Genomic DNA, 17,933 nt, shown 5'->3' with positions numbered 1-17,933 from the left:
GCCTTAAATCGTAAAAAGAAAAATCGCAAAAAAAAAAAAAAAAGTCACGATTAATTGTAACCTCTCGGTCGCTCTCGTCGGGATACGTTCTCTGTGATGTTTTCAGCTGAAGTCAGAAGGAAGCAAAACACGGCGTTCACCTCCGGTCTAGCATTACTGACTTCAATCATGTTACCTATTTTGTTTTTTTTTTTAACTTTTCAAAGACATTAAATAAAAATAAATTTGCAACCGTACGGACAATGTCAGTCTATATCTTGACGTTTATACGTTGTTTTGTAATGTGAAACCTGTTTGTGTTTATTCTGTTTTGAAAAGTCTAAAAATAAATTGCACAAAAACTATCGGAAGCATTGCACACTGCAACAAAGTAATAAATACATCATGGAAAAATACCCCTGAACAAGAAAAAAAATATATGCGAGTCGTGTAAAATATAACAGCTTGTAAAGGGTGGAGTTGATGTATGATTTTTATCCCATTTTCAAATTTTAAAATAGCCTTTGTCGAGGTCTACTGCTCGAAACTCAGTGAAGAATCTCAAACGTGTAGCTTAAAACATGTATAGATTTATTGGTAGGGATAAGATGCTTTTAAAAACGCATTACACTCATTTGACCAAAGCCTTAAATCGTAAAAAGAAAAATCACAAAAAAAAAAAATAAACTGTCCAACCTTTTTATAGCCACATTCTCTTCAATTCATTATTGGAAATTCAAATGTTGGTGTGAACAAAAACTAGATTGACAATTTGTTCTCTGAGAGTCCTCACATGTGTGCGCTTGTGTGAAGTGGGGAGGCTCCATGAGGTATGGTGACAAATGTCAAAAGAGGTCATTTTGTGTGTGTGTGTGTGTGTGTGTGTGTGTGTGTGTGTATGATGCCTGAGTGGGGGGGGGGGTATACAGTGGACAGGAAAGAAAGTGTCTCCATAAATACAAGCGAGATGGAGTAATTTCTTTGGGCGGGTTGGGTGGGTAGGTGGGGACACAAAACAGATGTAAATGGCCTAAACTAAGGGGTGATGGCAGGAAGAAGGGGAGGGTGTCTCCGTGAGTGGAAAAAAAACGAGTGTGATTTCTTTGGGCGGGTTGAGGAAGTAGGACAAAAACCAACAATACTGTAGATGCAAATGGCCTGAACAGGGGAGAACATGACAGGGGAATGGGAGGAAGAGTGTCTCCATGCGTGAGAAAGACGAGCGACAACAAGAGTGATTTCTTTGGGCGGGTTGGGGACAAAAGCGGGAAAAATGGATGCAAAGAGAGAGGAAGTAGGGGTGGACTGGAAAGAAAGGCATTAAAAAAAGTGATCTCTAGAGGTGTGTTGCAGCGGTAGGAGGACAAAAGCCCAGATACAAAGTGGCCCTTACTGAAAAAGAGGGGGAATGGAATGGGAAGAAGTGTATTGCTAATTGAAAATGATGATGGAGAATGATTTCTTTCGGCGGGTTGAGGAAGTAAGACAAAAACTGAAGACTGTAGATGCAAATGGCCTGAACAGAGGAAAACATGGCGAAATGGGAGGAAGAAAGTTTCCACGCGTGAAAAAGACGAGTGAGAACAAGAGTGGGGCGGGCGGGTTGAGAAAATAGGGCAAAAACACAGAATAGTTGCAAATGGCCTGAACAGAGGAAAACATGACAGCGGAATGGGAAGAAGAGTATCTGCATGCGTGGAAAAGACGAGTAAGAACGAGTGATTTCTTTGGGCGGGTAGGGAGTGTTAGGGCAAAAGTGGGAAAATGGATGCAAAGAGAGCGGAAGTAGTGGTGGACTGTAAAGAAAGGCATTTAAAAAAAGTGATTTCTTTAGGTGTGGTGCAGCGGTAAGAGGACAAAAGCACAGATACAAAGGCCCCTTACTGAAAAAGAGGGGGAATGGAATGGGAAGAAGGGTATTGCTAAATGAAAATGACAACAGTGATTTCTTTAGGCGGAAGAAAGAGGAACAACAAAAATAAATGCAAATGGCCGGAACTGAGGAGGAATTGTTAGCGGGCTGGGAGGAAAGTTCTCTCTCAGGATGAAAAAGATGAGAGAGAGAGAGACTTGATTTCTTTGGGTGGGTTCAATATGGAAAGAGAACCAAAAAAGAAGCACAGAATAGATGCAAATGAACTGAACTGAGGAGGAAGTGTTGGCAAAATGGGGAGGTGATGAGAAGCGGCACAGGAAGTCATGAGGTAAAGTCTTGGCAGGTCTGGTCCTCGTGCGGATGGCCCCTCTTCTTCGTCTTTTAGGCGTACATGGTCAACTGGAGCCACTGCAGAGGTGACATTCATTTCCATTTTCCAATCGGGGCGATTCATCCAGGCCCCGTCAGTCAGGTAAGAAAACCGTTTCTTCCGATTTTAAATTGAAAATGTCGTCGTCGTCGTTCTTACCTCCAATACGCTAAGTCGAATTGTGCCATCGCCGTGCTGATCGAAGGCCTGAAACGCCCCTGCAGGCGGGATGGAACGCGGACACGTTAACAACAACGGTGAACAAAATCCACCCTACTCACTGAACATCTTTCTATTTCCAAATGTTGTCCAACATGTATGATTTTATCCGACTTCCTCAATGCGGATGACTTCCTGTAAACGTAGCAAACGGTCTCCCAGAACCTGGATGACGTTTTTATTGAGACTACGTCATCCAACCTCCAGGACGCGACAGACTTCCCGAGGACTGCCGACGTCCTCCGTGTCGCAATTAGTGAGAACGACCAAACTGAACTCATCCAACTTCATGACGTCATCCCAGTTCTTGAAAGTGATTGACTTCCCAAACTCATCAGATTTCTTAAAGTGACCTGACTTCCTGAAGACTGCTGACTTAGGGAGCAGTGAAGACTGACAACTTCCTGAAAAACCGACAGTTTTGTTAAGATGTCCAACTTTTGGGAGTCATCCAATGTACGGAACACATTCGGTTTTCTGAACTCGGCCAATTTACCGAGCACTCCCGACTTCCTGTCCACGGCGGACTTGGTGGAAAACCATCAACTGACTAAACGGATCTTGCTTCCTGACCTCGTCCGACTTCCTAAACTGAACTGATTTCTTGAACGTGGCCGACTCTGAGATCACATCTTCCTCCTTCCTGAAATCTGTCAGACTTACTGAACCTGGTTGAGTTCCAGAACGTGCCAGACCTTCTGAAAATTTCAGACCTGCCGAATCTGGTCGAATTCCTGAGCACCGCTGACTGACTGAACATTTCCAAACACAAGAAACTTCCTAAACACGTCAGACCTCTTCCTTCACTTTCCCGATTTAATGAACATGTCCAACTGACGGGACATGAACAACTCGTTTAGCAGATCTCACTTGCCGCACACGTCGGACTTCCCGAATACACGGGACTTACTGAACATGGCCTCGAGGCGGACCAGGCAGCTGATGAAGCTGTCAAAGTCGACGTTCATGCTCACGTCGGCGTAGCGCATGGTGATGATGTCGTACAGCTGGTTGTTGAGGCGGAAACCTGAGCGGGACACGAGACTAATCACTGCACAGTGACGACAACATTTATGACAAGGATGAGTTCACGAACGTCCGTAAGAGCGAGTGCGAAAGGGGGCGAGCTCCCATACCGGCGTCGTTGACGGCGTTCCTCATCTCGTAGCTGTTGATGCTCCCCGACTGGTCTGGGTTGTAGTGCTTGAATATTTCCTGGAAGAGAAAGTGTTAAGAACAGAGTGCGGAACAAATCGGGGGTGGGAAAAAAAAAATGACGAGAAGGTTTCAACACTTCCTGACCTGCCATTTTTTGATCTTTTTCCACAGGTGGCAGAACTCCTGGAGGTTGAGGCGACTCGTGCCGTCCATCTGAGCCCACGCAGTTAAGTAAGACCTAACAGTTCTTGAAATGTATACAATAGTGAGAGGAAAAACTGTATTGAACCCTTTCTCATAAAATGTGGTCTCATCGTCATCCAAATAAAGAGCAGAATACACAAATTCTGCTATGGTTGACCCAACTGTGGCAGCTATGAACCTCAACCTAAATTTTGCCCTTATTGCAGATCCACTTTTGAGTTTTTTGACCATTCCTCTATTTTTAAAAACGGTTGCAGTTCATCTTATTTTCTGGTTGGGGAAACAAGTCTTAATCTCAATGTTGTCAATGTGGCCCGGGTGTCGGCCCGTTGTGAGCTCGATACAAAGGATACGTCCATCAGAGCTATCATGCTCCTGCAGCTCTCCAGGCTGAAGCCCTCTGTACTCAAGCTCTTGTCTGCGGCACATCATAAATATCATCATCACTGTTCTCTATAAATCATTTCGGTATGTCTATAAATATGACAAGAACTTGTGTGTTAGGGGCTCTGGCACCAGATAAAGCTCAAAATTTTGAGGGTTTTTTTTTTTTTTCAATTGCCTTCTAAAGTACCGTAATTCCCGGCCTAGAGGGCGCACCTGATTATAAGCCTCACCCAGTACATTTGTAAAGGAAATACCATTTGGTACATCCATAAGCCGCACCTGCTTAAAAGCCGCAAGTGCCCACATTGAAACCCGAGATATTTGCAAAGAAAGGTGGTACACAGACTTTTCAAATTTTTAATACGTTAAGTTAGCTTAACGTAGCAACAACACGGTAGCATGAACGGGGCTGGTTTTAAAAAAAAAAAAAAAAAAAAAAACCTAAATCACAGACACGGCAGTAACACAGTAGGAACATGCTAGCGCGGCGCTAATACTAGCACAGCACTAAAAGGGCAGGTTAAAAAAAAACATACCGGCAAAAATCCATGAGACGCGGCAGTAATACAGTAGCAACACGCTAGTGCGGCGCTAACGCTAGCACAGCGCTAACTGGTCCGATTTAATTTAAAAAAAAAAAAAAAAAAAGCCGGCAAAAATCACTAAGACACGACAGTAACACAGCAGCAACATGGTAGCACAGCACTAACAGGACCAGTTTAAAAAAAAAAAAAAAAAAAAACATAGCTAAATCGCTGAGACACGGCAATAACACAGCAGCAACATGCTAGAACGGCGCTAACGCTAGCGTAGCGCTAAAAGGGCCGGTAGAACTACAGCCAAAAATACAGAGGTGACAAACACGGCAGTAACACAGCAGGAACATGGTAGCACAGCACTTACAAGACTGGTTAAAAAAAAAATAATAATAAATCACCAAGACGCTAGCACGGCGCTAACACTAGCGCAGCTCTAACAGGGTCGGTTAAAAAAAAAAAACATACCGGTAAAAGTCACTTCCTCGGCACATATATTCCACCGGTCTCACTCTTCTCGAGTGCCCCCCTTGCAGCCATTAGAAAAAAATGCACAAATTAACCGCATAAGCGGCAGGGTTGAAAGCGCGTGAGGGGAAAAAAAGTCGTGCCTTGTAAGCCGGAAATTACGCTACATGAATTAGCTTTTCGCTCAATAATCACGTTTACGGTCTCTGAGTTTCCACCACATCTAACGAATCAACATCCCCGTTGCATTGGTCGAATTTTTTTATTAGCGGTGCCATTAGCGATCCCCCTGAGCTTTGGGGGGGTCTGGACCGAAGCGTGTGTGACGTCGCGGATGAAAAGACGTACCGCTTGAGATGTCCTCATGGTTGGCGATGAATCTGTTGAGTACGTTTCTCAGCTCGTTGGCCGTGATCTCCATTTCCTGGATGAGGGAAAGTCGCCTCTGTAGTTTTATTGCAGACATTTTAGACTCTGCCATTTCCTTTTTTTTTTTGTTGTTGTTTTTGCGGTTGCAATTTTTACTTTCTTGTTTTTTTACACCCATCTTGAAAGGAGATTTTTAGGTCAAAAATATATTTTAAAACTATAAAACTGATGGTACTACATTGAGTAAAATGAACAATGGGGTGGGGGGGAGGGTCCTGCTTCTCTGACATTCTACAAGAAACCAGCACACCCCAAGAAAAACAACCAAATTACAGACTGAGAAGTGAAATGAGACTACATTTAAATCTCGCTACCAGTTTTCCTGACCCACCATTTTTTAAAAAATCTTTTTCCACAGGTGCTTCTAGTACATGTTGTGCGTACTTCAGCCACCTCTGGTTTGGTTTTGTACTCACTTCACCCGCAATCTCCTGAAAAACAGTCCGGAACTGCTTGTCCTCTTGGCTTTCCTCCCCTGCTGAGGTCGGCGCCGGCTGGTGACGTGGGATGTGCAAATAAGGGACGACCGGACCGCCGTGGTGACAGACATGTGGACACGTAGTCGGTGAGAAATGTCATGCATGTACATACGGTGGATATAAAAAGTCTACACACCCCTGTTCAAATCCTGTTTTCTGTGATGTACTCTATATACCGTAATTCCCAGCCTGCAGAGCGGACCTGGTTATAAGCCTCACCCAGTACATTTGTAAAGGAAATACCATTTGGTATGTACATATGCCGCAGCTGTGTAAAAGCCACAAGTGCCCACATTGAAACACGAGATATTTACAAAGAAAGACGGTACACGACCGTCAGTTTAACAATAGCGCCACCGCTGTAACGCTAAGGCTAGCGCCGCCACGCTAACACTAGCACTACGCTAACAGGGCCGGTTAAAAAAACAAAACAAGAAAAACATACCCGTAAAAATCATGAGACACAGCAGTAACACGCTAGCACAGCGCTAACAGGGCCGGACCGGTAAAAGTCACCTCCTCGGCACATATATTCCACCGGTCTCACTCTTTGCCTTTTCTGCTTGAGTGCCCCCTTGTGGCGGTTAGAAAAAATGTGCAAATTAGCCGCATCACAAGACGAAAGCATGTGGGAAAAAAAGTCGCGGCTTATCGTCCGGAAATTACGGTGTATATGTAATTTTTTTTTTTTTTCTACGTATCATTTACACCAGGGGTGCCCGCACTTTTTTGCCCCAAGATCTACTTTTCAAACAGCCAGCTCTTGCGATCTCCCTATGGGAGTGGACCTGGGAGGGGGGCACCTTGCTTCAACGCCCCTTTATCTGAACAGATTGTCAGTCCATTGACACGCGCCATCGACATTGGCCACACTTGAATAGTAATTTTAAAAAAAAAAAATTATGGCCACGCAATCGGCCAAAACCACTTTGGGGGTCTACACATCGGGCACCCCTGATTTACACAGTTGTACGGGACTGCAAGCTGCAAGCGCCATAACTCACCAAAGCCACTTTGACAATGTCATCAAAAGTAAGCATTAATAATTACCATATTTTCCGCACTATAAGGCGGACCTAAAATCCTTTTCATTTTCTCAAAAGCCGACGGTGCGCCTTGTATATGGATCGATATTGAGCCTTTAGTGCAGCGCCATCTAATGGATGCATAACGTAACCCCGGCCTCTAATTGTAGCGTCTATTCTACGCGGCTTATAATGCGGTGCGCCTCATATATGAAAAAAAATCTTAAAATATGCCGTTCATTGAAGGTGGGTCTTATAATGAGGTGCGCCGTATCGTGCGGAAAATACGGTATGCGAAGGCACAAATTGGTCGGGAAAAATGTTAAAAAAAAAAAAAAAAAAAACTAAAAAGATATGACTCACCACAGGATGGTCAGCCTCGATCCTGTTCTCTATCTCCCTGAGAGACAAAAAGCGGTCACCACGGTTACGGGCAACAATTACAACAACAGGTCACATCGCGGCCCGCCGAGCCAATCGGCTCACTCGCTGGACGGCGTAGCGGTACTGGCGTTATAATTAGGGACGGGCGTTTTGACGATGTTAATTTTTTTGACGGGCTGATTGACAAGGAATTTCTCGGTGCGTTCCGAAATCCCGCTCATCACACCAGTTGTCTTTTTTTTGCGTTCAAATGGTCAACACCGACTCGATTGAATCGATAATTTCATCCCCATCCCTAGTTATAATCGTCAATAATATCATGTAGCATGTGTGCGTAATTCCAGCGGGAAGACGTCGACTGCGGACTCCCGCGCAGGCTGCGGCGTTCCGTCGGCTCGGCGTCCGTTTCTCCGATGTGGCGGAGGGGTTGGGGGTGGGGGTGGGGGTGGGGGGGGGTGACTCGGCGAAGACAGTTTTGAACGTTTACCGCAGCTCGCCCCAGCCGGGAGTGGTTTGGCCTAAAAAAGATTCCATAACGGCCTCGAACTGGGGCCGCTTTCTTCCAGCTCTACAAATCAAATCTCCGTTAAAATGGTCCGTTCTCGGGGCCGGACCCTCATCACAACTCCACAACCCGAAAAACCAGCACACAAACCCACGAAAGGGGGCACTTTAGAACCCCCACGTATGTGTGAATCGCCATTCGGAAATTTGTAGAATTGCATTTTTATTTTATTTTTTGGGTGGGGGGGGGGGACTTATTCTGGTCCAATGTTTTTCTGTTAATCCTTTCCTGTTCAGTATTATTTTGCCTCTATCTAATATGTGAACCCCCCCCATCACCAGGATTATGTTGTAGACCACAATAAGTAAAATCCATGATACAGGACTACCCAATTAAGTACACACCAGGCATATTTTTTGAGCACTTACAATTTTTTTAAGGCCTTCAATATTTAATTTTCCTCATGACCCTCGTATTTAGCTCAATATTTAATTTATCATTTTATAATAGTGAAAATAAAATATAAACATAATACACATAATTATATGACAAATGTAAAATAAGTTTTGATTTGTTTTTGATATCAATAAGATAAATTTCTTGAAGTTATTTAAACTATAAATTTGTTTTTCCGTTCTTTTGTTACTGTCCTATATAGCTCAATATTTAACTTCTATAAGAATACACTTCAATAATTTTAGATTTTTCTTTTTTTAATCTGCCATTATTTAATTCAACAAAAGTTATTAAACTTTTCATTAATTTTATTTTAGAACCTATGATTCCACTCATGTAGCTTGATATTTAATTCATAAAATATAAAATCATGACACTACATTTTTTACCAACTTTTTTTAACCAATAATTATGCCAAATGTAAAATAAGTTTTGATTTGTTTTTTATATCAATAAGATACATTTCTTGAAGTTATTTAAACTAAATTTGTTTTTCTGTTCTTTTGTTACTCTCTTATGTAGCTTAATATTTAACTTCTATAACAATACATGTAACAAAACCAATTTTTTTCCACACTGTTTTTTAAATCTGTCATTTAATTTAACAAAAGTTATGAAAGTTTTCATTAATTTTATTTTATAACTGATGATTCAGCTCTTATGTAGCTTGATATTTAATTTAATCCATAAAATATAATATGACATTTTGTTTTTTTTTACCAACTTAATGCAGTAATATTACATGTGTGTAATAAACATAAATTAAAAGTTTTTGTATTGTTTTGACCTTTTAAGGAGATGTTAATTTATTGAAGTCGTTGAAAGCTACAGTTACACCCCTCCCCCTATTGCAAATAGAAACCTGCGACGAAGCGGCCACTCACTCTGACGTGTTCCTCTTTTCGGAGAAGACGCGCAGGATGAACTCGCCCTCCTGGTGCGGCTCGTACGTGGACGGCACGATGACGTACTCGCCGGGGTTGAGCCGGAAGCGCTGGGTGACCTCGCGCAGGTTGATGTAGGACTTGCAGCGCGCCTTGGACGAGCTGACCAGGAAGAAGTCCTTGGCCATGTGCTGCTTGTTGCCGTGCATCTGGAAGAGGGCGGAGGAACAGTCCAGCGGGAACCAATTCTGGAGACTAAGTGGAAAGATTCACATCCGGGGGGGGGGGGGGGGGGGGGCGCACTTACCTCCTTGGGTACCTGTGGACAAACAGAAGAGATGATTAACAATCAGGATCTGGACTCCTACCGCTTGGAAATGGAATCTCTCCACTTTCGGGGGAAGTGATTTCCAAAGTGTGCTACCTCTAGAGCAGTACAGTTCTTAAAATTTTACAGGAAGTACCACCTAAAAAAAACATTTGCCCCTCGAAGTCTTACTCTAAGTAAGTTTCTTCCGGCTTGTCCTGTGACATCTAAGATGAACGCTCACATTTGTTTTTGGCTCAGTTTTTACGTCGGATGCCCTTCCTGACGCAACCCTTCTTGGGGAGTAGAGGCCCCAGTGAGATCCCAACTCACGACCCCCGGTTTCCCAAACCATCACTCTGATGACCAAAATTGAAATACAGTAGTGAAGTATGACTAACAAACGTTCGTACTTTTTATACACGCAAGCGAATTCTGGCTGCAAGATCTACTTTGTGAGGTCGTCATCGGGCCGCTTGTAGTGCGGCTACAAAGGTGACCCAACGAGTCAATAATCCTGTCTTGTCTTTAAACGATAATCTATGTTGTACGTCATATCTCATCTGCCACGTTCTGCTTAGCGACGCTGTCCTTGCATGTCGTGGCTAAGGTCGATGGAATACTGGAGGACAATTTGCAATTTTGGTACAGATTTGCACAAGTGGACTCGACTCATTTGACCTAAATGATGTGCCGGGCAGATTTTGGCTCTGGGCCCTGTGAGAATTCGACTGGTCATGATAGCAGTACTTGGAGAGCCAAGTATTTTTATTTGTAAAAACTGAACAGGTTGGATAGGATTAGAAATGAGCTGATTATAGGGACAGCCAAAGTTGGATGTTTTGGAGACAAGGTTTGAGAGAGCAGACTTCGATGGTTTGGACATGTCCTGAGGCGAGAGATATTGGTAGAAGGGTGCTGACGATGGAGCTGTCAAGGAAGAGAGAGCGAGAGGAAGACCAAAGAAAAGGTTGATGGATTGTGAGGGAGGACATGAGAACAGTGTGTGTTAGAGAGGAAGATCCACGAGTTAGACTTAGATGGAAAAAGAGGACACGCCGTGGCGACGCCTAACGGGACAAGCCGAAAGGAAAAGAAGAAGAAGATTGGTTGTAAAAAGTTCAAGAGCAGTCGTTCTGGGGTCTACTCTGAATCCTTCCGCAAAGGATCGAGCTCCTAACCCTGTCCCTAGAGGTGCGGAGAAACCCAGACAACCAAAGTTCGAGACCACACGACCATCTTTGGCCTCGTCAAACATCCCAAGCGGAACTGGTCTTGCGAACCTCGTAGATGGCAAAGCCGATGGTGAAGAGGTTGGAGCCCATCCTGCGCTCTTTCCGCTTGTTCTTCTGCATCAGAGCCACCACGAAGGTGCAGCCCACCTCGTTGTCCTCGGGGTCGTCGTCCTCCTCCAGCAAACGGAGGCGGTACTGAGGGTTTGTCCAGAAAGTCTCTAAGGGGATCAGAACGGGAGCTATGTCAGGGGAAAATTCTTACTGGTAAGGTTCAAGACACTTTGTGCCACTGATCCAAAGTCTGGCCCGAGGCCTCATCCCTGAGCGTGTCAGGATTGCAGACCGGGGACGGTGTCCCGTACCGGGGTAGTTTCTGCAGCCTCCGGCCGAGCAGCCTCGCACCCAGCGGCCCTCGTTCACAGAGACGGTCCACTTGTGGATCTTGTCGTCCTCCAGGGCGTCGGGCGTGAGGTTGCAGATCTCGATCTTGGTGTAGTTCTTCTTGAAGTCCTCAAAGGACATCCTGGAGGGGGGAATTTCAGGTTTTTAAGGATGATCAGGACGGATGGATCGACCACACGCTGAACCTGCAAACCTCCACCCAACCTTTCACACCTCCCAAACTGTGGTTTAAAATTTTGTTTAAATAAAATTTTCAAGAAAAATAATTATTTAGGGGAAAAAACCAATTTCTTCTTAAATTAAAAAAAATATATATAATATGAAAAGAATTCTCAAACATTCTCTTGAAAAAAATTTCACAATAGTACTTTAATTTTTTTTTTTTAATGAAATGACTTCATTAAAAAGAAAAAACTACAACAGAACCACTTTTTTTGGAAAAAAAAAAAAACTTTTGTAAGTTTTTCCTAGAAAAATAGAAAAAAAAGAATTTTTAATTCTCTCAGTGAGAACTTTTATTTTTAGGACAAAAATGTTCAGGAAATAATTTTTTTTTCTTTTCTTTTCAGTATATTTTTTTGTCAAACATTTTTTTTCTGGAAAAATAGAACCATTTTCTGAAAAAATATCCTAAAAATAACTTTTTTTTTTTTTTTTTTTAAATCACCTGACCTTTTTCCTGAAAGTATTGTTTCTCCCAAACATATATATATTATCAGGAAAATTCCCCAGTATTGAAATTCCTCTTCCGGTATTATAAAGCTTCCAAAAAGCTTTGTTCTTGTTTGAAACCACATTACCAGAACTCTCCGTCCTCTGCGCTCTGGTGTTGTAGCTTCTCTTTCTCGGCCTTGGAGAGCCCGACCCACTCCTTGGAGCTGGGAAAAAGAATAGGCCAAACTGTAAAATTATTATTAATATTCTCCACTCCGAACCAAATTATGCTGACTTGTCGCTCCAGGGTCCGTTCCACTCCACCTGGCCCCAAGGGTTCCTGAGACGCACCAGGCGCACTTTGGTCTCTCTGTGCTGCAAAGGCCGACACTTGCCAAAAACCAAAAACAAACCGTCGGTTCTCATGATCCGAGTTTGTAAGTGACCGAGGGCGAGACTTTTACCTCCTCGACCGCCGTCACGGAGTAAGCGTGACCCTTCACCAGGCCCATGGAGGTTCTGGTCTCGAAGCGAGCAGGGACGAGGGACTGCGGAATCCAAATGGATTTTCACTCACACAAAAAAAAAAAAATTATTGTTCTTCCCCAAGCAGCTTGGTGGGACAACTAGTTACAGCGTTGGCCTCACAGTTCTGAGAACTGGGGTTCAAATCCTGACCCGGCCTGTGTGGCATTTGCATGTTCTCCCCGTGCCTGGGTGGATTTTCTCCAGGCACTCCCCGGTGAAGCATTACAGTCAACTTTTAACAAAACAAGCCTACTCAAATGTATCCAACTAAATTTTTTTTCACTCATGCTTAAAAAAAAAAAAAGACTTTTAATCTACAATCTAGATTGAAATTGAAAGATTGAAATCTAGATTCTAGATGCTACATAATGCCACAAGTCCTCTGGAGGCATAGTGCAGTTTTTAAACATTTCTTGGACTGATGATGTGGGCCAGACCATGAGTAGATTTTAAATTTTTTTTCTCAAGCCATGTGAGGAAAGACCACTAAGATCCAAAAACCCGCCGCAATGTGTGAAACTCACATCGATGGAGCAGCCCATGAGGGAGCCCCTCTCCAGCGCCTTCTTCATGATCTTGTAGAGGTCTTTGGGGGCCTCCTTCATCTCGTAGAACTCGCTCACGCCGCCCGTGAAGTCCTCCATGGCCTCGGTGGTGTTGCCGCCCTTCAGGGCCTCGTAGGAGCCGTGGAGTCTGGAGACAGCCCGGGGAAAAGGGGCGTCGGTGGCGGGCGCGCTTAACAGAAAACGGAACTCCGGTGGCGTCTTCTACTCTGTTCTCAGAGTGCATGCGTAAATATGTAAATCGCCGAAGTGAACGTTGTTGTACGTACATGAACGTCTGTAAATGTTAATCAATCAATCCATTTTCTGAGATTTTGTATTTTGTAACAAGCTGTTTTTGTTTCTTCTCGTGGTCTTTCGCAATAATCAAATACAATTATGATTCTTTTTTTTTTTTTCTAAATATTCTTCTCCACAGGACATATACCGTAATTTCCGCCCTATAAACCGCGGCATTTTTCACACGCTTTCAACCCTGCAGCTTATGCGGCTAATTTGTACATTTCTTTCCAACGGCCGCAAGGGGGCACTCGAGCGGAAAAGGGAAGTGGGAGACCGGTGGAATAGATGTGCCGAGGAAGTGACTTTTACCGGCCTTGTTAGTACTGCGCTAGCGTTGTGCTCGTGTGTTGCTGGCATGTCTCAGTGATTTTTACCGGTATGTTTTTGTTGTTGTTTTTTTTTTGTTTTTAATTTTGTATTATTTTTTTTAACTGGCCCTGTTAGCACCGCGCAAGCATGTTTCTGCCGTGTTAGTGCCGCATCTCAGTGATTTTTACCGGTATGTTTTTTTTGTTGTTGTTTTACACCGGCCCTGTTAGCGCCGTGCTAGCATTTTTCTGCTGTGTTACTGTCGTATCTCAGTGATTTTTACCGTGATTTTTTTTTTTTAATCAGCCCTGTTAGCACCGTGCTAGCGTGTTGCTGCTGTGTTGCTACCACGTCTCTGATTTTTCCTGGTATGTTTTTTTTTTTAAACCGGCCCTGTGAGCGCCGCGCTAGTGTTAGCCTCGTGATAGCATGTTTTATTTTTATTTTTTTATTTTTTCAAACCAGCCATGTTGCTAAACTTAAACTCTTTCTGTGTACCGTCTGTAAATATCTTGTTTCAATGTGGGCACTTGCGGCTTTTACACAGCTGCGGCGTACGTATGTACCAAATGGTATTTCCTTTACAAATGTACCGGGTGAGGCTTATAACCAGGTGCGCTCTGTAGACCGGGAATTGCAGTATTCCTGTTTGGGGGGTGAAAACGTCTAATCCATTCGGCGCCTCACTTTGCATACGCCTTCTCGAGCAGAGCGCTCCAGAACTCGTTCCTCTCCGCCGACTTGGTGAACACCAGCTGGTTGTTGAACGTCGGGATGCGGTCGTCGATGACCACGTCGACCCAGTCGCCGTAGCGCCAGAACTGCGGGGGGGGGGGGGGGGGGGGGGGGGACCACGCCGACCCGGACGGCCGAGGTCAGGGTAGGTGAGATTGGGGCCGTTTAAGGGGATGGGCGAGATGAACAAAACGAGGGCCTCGGAAGGCTCCTCGGCGAGACCTGGAAGTGGAAGATCCCGACGTAGTCCTGCGTGAAACTCTGCTCCGGAGGGACCACCCGGTAGAGGAGTTTTTCGTTGAGCGTGAGGCAGGCGATGGCGGCGAGCAGCCAGCAGTCACCTGCACACAAAGAGGGGGCGGTGGGCACGACACAAGGTTGGGGGGGGGGGATTTATCATCAGACGCGCTCCAATCATATTTCAGCTTTTATTGTCATCTACGTGGCACCTTTCTCAAATCATAAGTGTTGTCCTTGTCCCACGTTAAAAAAAAAAACACAAATCCATCCATCCATTGTCTTTGCCGCTTATCCTCACAAGGGTCGCGGGGAGTGCTGGAGCCTTTCCCAGCTGTCAACGGGCATCAGGCAGGGTACACACTGAACTGGTTGCCAGCCAATCGCAGACACCCAAACTATATACGGTTATATGTATAATTTTATATGTATAGTTTAAAAAAAAAAAAAAGGCATTTTTCACCCCACTGACTCCAAAAGAGTTGAACTCACCGAGATCTCCCTGGCAGATGTCGGTACGGCTGGCGCCCCCAACAATGAACTGCGGGTTCTCGCTAATTTCCTGCAACAAAGATACTTTTGTCCTTATTAAACATTTAAAATTAAAAAAAAAAAGTGACTTTGGACAAATAGCGAGCATACATTTATTCCGACTATCTTGGTCCACAATTTATTTTACTATACTTTCTTGGAGGGGGGGGGGTTAATTAAGATCAATGATTAATTTGTCATACTTGATAAAACTCCCTTACAAAGTATGCATCCATACAAACTATACAAATATGCAGTTTATCGCTCATTTTCATATCATTTGCTCAACGGCGGTCTAAAAAAAAAAAAGGAGAGAGCTTTTGTCAAAAACAAAAAATAATAATAAAACTAAACCAGCACTAACCCTAACGTTAGGAAGTTCGGGTAGTGCATCTTAATAGTCATGTTTTTGCACAAAAAATGTAATTTTTGCATGGGAAAAGTCTTTCTTCACTGCTTATCCTCACGAGGGTCGCAGGGAGTGCCGGCACCTATCCCAGCTGTCAACGGGCAGGAGGCGGGGACACACCCGAACCGATCGCCAGCCAATCGCAGGGCACATAGAGACAAACAGCCCCACTTGCAATTGCACCTTGGGGCAATTTAGTGTGTCCAATTAATGTCTCATATTTAGGGGATATATGAGGAAACCGGAGCGCCTGGAGAAAACCCACGCGGGCAATTATTAAACCTTAATCTTAAAAAGGTGTGCTGCACTCGTCTCACTACTCGGCCCAGTTGATGTCGGGGGTGTGTGGGGGTGGGGGGGTTATTTTTATGAGTTCGCTGAACTCTTAAGTTGCCTTCAAGTCAGAATTGTAAATGCAGAACTTCTCGAATGCCTCACAGGGTTAATTAAGACTGTTTATACTGGTAAATTGCAGTATGTTCATGTTAATCTGTTTTTAATTTAGGGATGACTGAAAATATTTTAGAATTAAAAAAAAAAAAAAATTAAATGCAGCAACAGTTGCGAAACCGGTTTGAGCGCTACTCATTATTGATTATGTGATTCCCGATGGTTAGCAGAATGAAGTCGACAAAAAAAAGGAAATTTACAGAAAAAAATTGCTTTCAAACTCATCGGGAGAAGCTTCAACATGCAAACAAGACAAATGGCCCAAAGCACGCTGCCAACGAAGAAAAAGGACTTTATCCGGGCGGAAAAGAGACCGGTCAAGTCAATCACCGGACCTTAACCCGATAGAGCATGCATTTTACCACCTGATAGGGAGAAACCCCCGGAAACAAACGACTAAAAGAGCCTGCGGTGAAGGCGTGGGGAAGAATTTCAAACGAAAGAAAGCGGCAGTCAGGGGCAGTTAACGGCCTCCGGGCTTGATGCGGTTCTTGCAAGCGAGGATTATGCCGGCGGATTTGAATTCTGGAGTCTCACTGGAAAAGTGCAAATGAAAGCTGCGCTCTCCGGAGTTGTTTCAGATGTAAGTACTGCGACATAAAAGCCAGAATTTATTCACCGTTTGATCTGGAATCCAACATCTTCAGTACACAACAACACCAACGACGAAGGAATTGCCCTTGCCGGTCCAATACGGATTATCAAAAATGCAATGATAAATAATACAATCTCGCGCGAAATCCTTGAAAATTCCATCGATGGGGTCAGCACCGAGACCGACACGAAGGGGCCGCCCTGACTTCCGTAAACAGCGCGTCGCGTGACGTCGCGTTCGGCGCTCGCCCCGTTTCACTTTTCACCGATGCGCCCCGCTGTTCAAGTTACACGGCGCGTCGGTTTGAAAACGCAAACGTAGCCAAAGAGTTCGTGGACTTCAAGAAATCCGAATAAGCGCTCAAACTCGCCTTCCCCCCTCGTCCTACCTTGGGCCTCTTCCAGACTATGTTCTTGACCTTGCCGGACTTGTGCCCGAGATCCCCGAAACCCAGCGACTCCACGTTGGGCGGGAAGGAGTCGTCGTCGAAGAGGGTCCCGCGCCGGCCCCACTCCCGCCGCAGGGCGCCGAAGTCCTGCCCGTTGAAGCGCAGCGGCTTGTTCAGGGTGCCTTCCCCGTCGCGCCGCTCTCGCTCCCGGATGAGCCGGTCGCAGAAAAAACCAGACGGTGTGTAGGGCATCTCGTCCCCCCCTCGCTCTCTCTCTCGCTCACCTTCTATGGTGGGGCGTAAGCCAGTGTTTGGGCGACCCCCACCCGCCCCCCCCCCCTTTGCACCCCCTCCTCCAATGTTGCCAATTGGACTAAAGTCAACAAGTTGAACGCGCTGGCGTAAATCCAAAGAACAAGCGCCTGATTGGCCTCCCCCCCCCCCCCCCGCCGAAGGAAAAATGTACACTCGGTTAACATGCGTGCACAGAATGGCACACAACGCCCGCGCGTCGGCCGTCGGGCCGGCGAACAATGGCGCGCTCGTCATTGTTGGGTGACACAAAGGCCAGCGGGCCACGCCGGAGGCCACCCCGAAGCGTGGCCGCCGGATGGCCTTGCCTCAGCAGAAGGCATTCAAGCGCCTCTCAATGGAGCTCAGCGTCGAGCGGTCTCAGCAAGAAACCCGTTTGGACGGCGCCGGTCCTCCGCCGCCGAGGCCGGATTGTCTTCGAAAAGGGACGCAACCGGGGGGGGGGGGGGTCACGATCGTGAATTGTCATTTGTTTACCGTTGTGCGTGTTTTGAGTACTTGTGGTCTCTAAAAAGCAGGGATGAGAATTTTCCGCAGATTCGCAGAATTTGGAGTTTTTCAGCTGAAAATGTCGTTTTTGTGAAACGCATAAATCCGTTGAGAAAAAATTGATTGGGGCTGAGGGGGAGGCATCCAT

At 45.1% G+C, this 17,933-nt stretch overlaps 1 protein-coding gene across 3 annotated transcripts; it reads right to left on the bottom strand.

Moving 5' to 3' along the window:
• Positions 1 to 993: 993 nt before the first annotated feature.
• Positions 994 to 17,236, bottom strand: capn3a (calpain 3a, (p94)). Of its 3 annotated transcripts, none has more exons than XM_061844780.1 (21): positions 16,985 to 17,236; positions 15,104 to 15,173; positions 14,597 to 14,715; positions 14,327 to 14,460; positions 13,010 to 13,178; positions 12,422 to 12,505; positions 12,253 to 12,347; positions 12,104 to 12,181; positions 11,264 to 11,424; positions 10,950 to 11,119; positions 9,667 to 9,678; positions 9,360 to 9,568; positions 7,494 to 7,530; positions 5,998 to 6,120; positions 5,546 to 5,621; positions 4,160 to 4,206; positions 3,747 to 3,815; positions 3,581 to 3,659; positions 3,355 to 3,471; positions 2,385 to 2,443; positions 994 to 2,263 (listed from the first exon to the last, which is right to left on the bottom strand). In XM_061844780.1, exons 1-21 carry the CDS (start codon positions 17,234 to 17,236, stop codon positions 2,237 to 2,239), a joined length of 2,187 nt encoding a protein of 728 aa, XP_061700764.1. In that variant the 3' UTR covers positions 994 to 2,236. The 3 variants fall into 3 exon arrangements, with proteins under 3 accessions (XP_061700764.1, XP_061700763.1, XP_061700765.1); XM_061844779.1 differs by having other exon boundaries at positions 4,160 to 4,224; positions 6,043 to 6,120; XM_061844781.1 differs by having other exon boundaries at positions 6,043 to 6,120.
• Between the last annotated feature and the right edge of the window lie 697 nt (positions 17,237 to 17,933).

Source organism: Syngnathoides biaculeatus, chromosome 15, assembly GCF_019802595.1.
Source record: "Syngnathoides biaculeatus isolate LvHL_M chromosome 15, ASM1980259v1, whole genome shotgun sequence".
Classification (NCBI taxonomy): Eukaryota; Metazoa; Chordata; class Actinopteri; order Syngnathiformes; family Syngnathidae; genus Syngnathoides; species Syngnathoides biaculeatus.
Note: the sequence above shows the minus strand (reverse complement) of the source record. Positions and strands in the feature narration are given on the sequence as shown.